Source organism: Lactuca virosa, chromosome 9, assembly GCF_052849685.1.
Source record: "Lactuca virosa cultivar CGN04683 chromosome 9, Lactuca_virosa_CGN04683_v6, whole genome shotgun sequence".
Classification (NCBI taxonomy): Eukaryota; Viridiplantae; Streptophyta; class Magnoliopsida; order Asterales; family Asteraceae; genus Lactuca; species Lactuca virosa.
The window spans coordinates 79,314,714-79,320,292 of NC_136434.1; the positions used below are offsets into that span (position 1 = coordinate 79,314,714).

Consider the following 5,579-nt stretch of genomic DNA (forward strand, 5'->3'; position numbering starts at 1 on the left):
GTTATTTCAAACCACATTCATTTGAAACCCCCTTTTTTAACTAATGCAACTCAAAATTTTTCTTAATAATGATTTAACACTCAAAAGTTTTATAACTTATATTATGTTTAATAAGCATTTAGTGAAAAGTTTACTATAAAAATGTCAATCTTTTGAGAAGACATGCATACAAATCATATACAAATTTCAGAAAGAAAACAAACTTAAAGGTTTTTGTGTTGGGTTGAGGTCTTATGACCACTTTTGGGGATATGCTATTATATTAGAGCTTTTAATTTGTAAGTTTGTTATACTAATTCGTTTTTATATTTTCTTCGTTTTTGGATTATTGTAATACAATCGTTGTATATTGTGGTTTAATTGTTAATATATTGATCATATGTTATATAGGGTGATGTGGAAAATATTTAATTAAATATTTTAAATATGTTTTTTTTGTTTTATAATTGTATCGTTTCAAAAAGATAATTAATTAAAACTCATACATATGTTATACTTTCCATCTCTCTCTCTCTCTCTATATATATATATATATATATATATATATATATATATATATATATATATATATATATATATATATATATATCTTTCTCTCGCTCTCTCTCTCTCTCTCTATATATATATATATATATATATATATATATATATATATATATATATATATAATAGATGTCAAAACACTTCAACCAAAATTAATTTAAAATATAATATTTCAAATGCTTTATAATAATGATTGTAATAATTTCAACATGTGTTAATTAATTGATTGATTAATAAAAAATTTAATGTTTTGAAACTCCTAACTCTTAAACTTATATTATTTAATTTTTAGTTAACTAAAATATTTTTCCTACATAAAGATAACATTTTTATGTTTGGTTACTTATATTTGTTTATGTAATTAGAAAACAATGTGTACATAGAATGACTACTTCAATTTTTACATAGAAATCGATACCACTAGAGAGGTATGTTGTCTTTAACCGGTGGTATGAGATCCACATACCCTTTTAATTATTTATATTAATGTTTAGTAATATCTATTTTATATTCCTATTCACCTTAATTTTTTAGGTACAAATTAAGGAAGAGGATTCCCGGCGCACCAACATAAAGTCAAACGTACGCCTTGCAAAATATGTAATTAAAATTAAATATCATATTTACTAATCGACTTATTTTAAAACTATTGATGACATTTATTTATAATGATATATTTTGTATGACTTCATTCTTGATTTCAATGTTTAATATTTGAAAGTTCATATATGAAACCTTGGATGTTTTGGTGTAATATAAATAGTGTAATACAAAGTTTATTAGTTCAATATTGTTTATTAATAGCTCATTCAAAACAACTTATTTCTTATTTTATTCAAAAAAATATTATCAGATATAAGAAAAGTAGATTATATTAATGTTATACAAAAACTTATAATATATATATTGGATAGTATATAAGTAAAAGCAAAGTTTATAAGGTATGGACTATATTCGATAGTATCAAAATATAAGTTGATGAATTTTTATATTATTTGATAATTCAGTTAATGCCCAAAACATGACTAAAAACGTAAATTTCAACATATTTATATTTTTCCCATAATTATTTCAACCACTTAAATCATTCTTGCACAACGCGCGAGGTTACGCCTAGTGTGTGTGTGTGTGTGTGTGTGTGTGTGTATATATATATATATATATATATATATCGGTTTTACAAAACCCAAAAACCGAACCCAAACCAAAATTTTCGATTTTTGAAAAAACTAAACCCAAACCGTCGGTTTATGCTTTGGTTTCGGTATTTTCCGGTTTCCGGTGTCTGTTTGGCTCACCCCTAGTTGCTTGGATTTCCTAAATTTTGATAATTGAAAATAAAAGAAGATCGCTTAGTTTGAAGTCGATATAGAGATTTGCAAATATGACTTAAAACAAACTTCAGGAATCATGTATGTAAATCTGCATGTTAGGTATACCCACACACAAGGATGACAAATCGGGCAATCGTGACGTGTTTTTGTCTTACACGACAGAACACGACAAAGTTTTATGTAACACGAACACGAATGACATGATGTCGTTTTTTTTAACTAACATGAAAAGAAACCAATTAAAAAATGACAAACACGACATGACACGGCAAAGAGAGTATAAAATCACAATTAATTTATTTAATTAATACTTAATCATACATAACACAACAAACAAAATGTTAAATCGTGTCAAATTTTGAACCCAAACACACCATGACATGACACCACATGAACATCAGATGAACATGAATTCAAATTTCAGATTCATTTCAGTTTGGTTTCGTATTATGTATTTTTATCGTGTGGTTTCATAAGTGCAACCCTAAACACAACCATCCAAAACACGACCCATTGTGTTTGTGTTCATCATTTTTGCTCCGTTTAATCCATTATTATTTCTTTCGTCATTCAAACTTATTTATGAGCTAAACTTGTATGTTATCAATAAGTAGAGGGTGGATTTTGTAAATTACTCAGTTAAAAGCCTCCATTTGGCGCGGTATCAGGTTGTAAACGTGGACGCCGGACTTCCCCACAAAACGAACCCAGTTTCTCTCTTTCTTCCGCACGCAAACACAGAGACGTCGGAGCAATAATGGCGGCGCCGGTCGGAATCGCAGTGAGGACGCTGTTGAGCGTGTTGGGCTGTTTGATGGTGGCGGTGCTTATTTACACAATCGCCACCGATGGCCTCCCTTTTCGTACAGAGCTACTCACTAGGTAAATTAGAAGACATAACCATTTGTCGAAATTGATGGTAGATTTTCGTTGTTTTGTATTTCCTTTAGTATGTCATGGGAATAGCTACACTTTATGTAGCATCAGTTCATTAGTTGAAGCTCCGATCACCTAAAATGTGGTCTTTTAACATAGAAAGACGAATCAACAGAGGGAATGAGTTATTCCTTATCTGTTTGTTGATTTCTGAACGATTGAATTTTTGTATCTTTGATGGTTCCTCTTAACACAAACCAAAACAAAATTTCCCATTTTGATAATCTTGTTGTCAAATTTGTCGCAGGTGGATGGCAGCATTACTGATAGATTTCTACATACATATTGCTATCATAGGGGTATGAATGTTTACTTATTTCTTCAGAATATATGAACTCTTTCATTTTTTTTTAATCAGTTGGAAGGAATCATATGTGTTTGTGTGGTGGTAATCGTTAGGCTTGGGTTGTCTACAAGGAATCAAGCTGGATCATTGCCTCAGTTTGGGTGATTTTATTAATTTGTTTTGGAAGGTAATCTTCTTTTTTGTTTAATTAATATCAGCGTGACATGTTTATTATAAATTATAATATAATCAAACTTTCTTTTCCTTGTATAGTGTCACAACCTGTGGATACATCGTTCTACAGTTCTACAAGCTAACACCTGAAGAATCTTCAAAGGATCCTATTTACTTTGTGTTGGTGTCACACCAAAAAAGGTAAACTCTAAACCCTAAACCCTGAATCGACTCTCCAAATGTATCTAAACCCTAAATATTTGTCTTAGAGATGACATGGAACACAAAAAGGGACTTTCTGTTGTAATTGCAAGAGTAATATTTGGGGTATTAGGCTGCTTAATGCTTGGAACTTTGCTTTACACACTTATTGTTGATGGATCTCCATTTCGTGCTGAATTATACACTCCGTAAGTTTTGTTTTTTTTAATCTTTAACTACATTGGCATTTCATATTTTATAAAAATTTAAAATTAAGATTAATAAATGTGCGTAGGTGGATAGTGGCTACACTGATCGACTTTTACATCAATGTTGTTGCTTTATCGGTATGTCTCGTTTCATAATATACTTTAGTTGATTAATTTTGTTGCTTTAAGATAACTTATACTTTGTTTTATTAGTTTCTATTTGTTTTATTAATTGTTAATTTATTGTTCAGGTGTGGATAGCATATAAGGAATCAAGTTGGATAAGTGCTTTGTTGTGGATAGTTTTTCTTGTATGTTGTGGGAGGTAAGTATTGATCCAAATTAAGTCGCAACATATTTTCATGCTACACATTGTATAATAAACACAAATGAAAAGTAACATATTTTCTTATTTGTTGATGTTTTTTTATAGTATTACTACATGTGTATACATAGTGAGGCAGCTGTTATATCTCTCTCCTGATCAGCCTATTTCCCTTATACTTTTCAAGAACAATCACAGGCAAGTTTGACAAAAAAAAAAAATTAATTTTAATGGTCTTAAATATTAAAGTATGATACATGGGGGAATCACCTCTTTTCATTTATGTATTAATTTTAATGGTCTTAATTTTAATGAATTGATGTTATGTACTTTTGTATCATCAAATATATATTTTTATCCCATATAATTTAAGACCAAGTTGTGTGTTAAAATTTGTGCTTAAGAGTAATTTTGTGTTCATTTTAGGCCCATTAAACAGGTATAAAAGAATGAAAGGCCAAATCACATTACAAAGCGTTAGCTGATCAATAAAGTTGTAGGCTTCATTTGTGTTTTTTTACCACTTGATGGATCTTAAATCTTATTAAAACTCGAACAAATTTCTATATATTTAACATGAACCTTATATTTACAAAATGTTAATGTATGTAATATATGTGTACGTATTTAGCTTTGTGTATCACATTCAAGTCAATCTATTGGTTAATTATTATTTGCTATTACATTGAGGGTAGAATCTTGAATATGAAAGTTGTTTTTTGATACGTTGAATTTTGCAGAGATTTGAAGCCAATTGATCCACCATTGATAGTGGGTGTGAATGAATAGTGAATGCGTTGTATTCTTGTTGTATCATGTGGAATTGTGTATATTAAATTGTTATTAAAGGTAAATCATACAAGTGTATTAATGACATTATGTTTATTTCAAATCAATAATTGCAATATTATAAACAGGCGTCTTGTCTCTCAAATTCAGTTTATCCTATTTTTTGTTATTTTATATATTTACTCATTGTGGTTATGTTTGTAATGATTGATGAACCGCATTTAGTTATTTGTGATTGTGTTAGAATGTGTGCATTTATTGTTGACTTGAGTTGTTGATGTATTAAGGTAGCGTTTGGTATGCAGTAATCGAACAAAACATTAATCAAAGAGAGAAATGAATAGAGCATTAAGGCAGAATGAAAATGAAAAAAAAAAAAAAAAAAAACATGTTTGGTTCCTATAAAGAATGAGAGTGAAGCATTCCTTATGGATTTATGATTCCTTCTCCTAAACTGATTTTCATTTCATGGGAAGGGGTGGTCTTTTTCATTTTTTTTATCATAGATAATTTTTTTTAGCTATTTATGTAGCATATAAAATGTATTTTTGACCAAATAGAAATGCCCGTATATGCGACTTCGCTTATTAACGATATATATTTATTTAGTTAACGTTTAATATTATAAAATAACATTTTTTTTATTTATCAATTTTAATTTATTTAGATTTATTTATATTGATAAAAAAACATCATTTTTGAATGACCTGCTCCATCTTTTAAGTCGATCAAACATGATAATGTAATGTAATTATTCATTTCATTATCTTACTCATTCTATT

General features: G+C 28.6%; 1 protein-coding gene across 2 annotated transcripts; it reads left to right on the plus strand.

The window, feature by feature from the left end:
- Positions 1-2,551: 2,551 nt before the first annotated feature.
- On the plus strand, positions 2,552-4,922 carry LOC145135900 (uncharacterized). Of its 2 annotated transcripts, none has more exons than XM_079070097.1 (9): positions 2,552-2,759; positions 3,061-3,112; positions 3,213-3,286; positions 3,373-3,474; positions 3,543-3,683; positions 3,770-3,821; positions 3,935-4,008; positions 4,117-4,206; positions 4,749-4,922. In XM_079070097.1, the coding sequence occupies exons 1-9, from the start codon at positions 2,635-2,637 to the stop codon at positions 4,795-4,797; spliced, it is 759 nt and encodes a 252-aa protein (XP_078926223.1). In that variant the 5' UTR covers positions 2,552-2,634; the 3' UTR covers positions 4,798-4,922. The 2 variants fall into 2 exon arrangements, with proteins under 2 accessions (XP_078926223.1, XP_078926224.1); XM_079070098.1 differs by lacking the exon at positions 4,749-4,922 and adding an exon at positions 4,435-4,648.
- Positions 4,923-5,579: the final 657 nt, after the last annotated feature.

Coding starts and splice junctions, on each gene's coding strand:
- LOC145135900 (XM_079070097.1), top strand. CDS start 2,635: ATGGCGGCGCCGGTCGGAATCGCAGTGAGGACGCTGTTGAGCGTGTTG. Junction 3,287..3,372: donor TTATTAATTTGTTTTGGAAG/GTAATCTTCTTT, acceptor TTCCTTGTATAG/TGTCACAACCTGTGGATACA. Junction 4,207..4,748: donor CTTTTCAAGAACAATCACAG/GCAAGTTTGACA, acceptor TGAATTTTGCAG/AGATTTGAAGCCAATTGATC.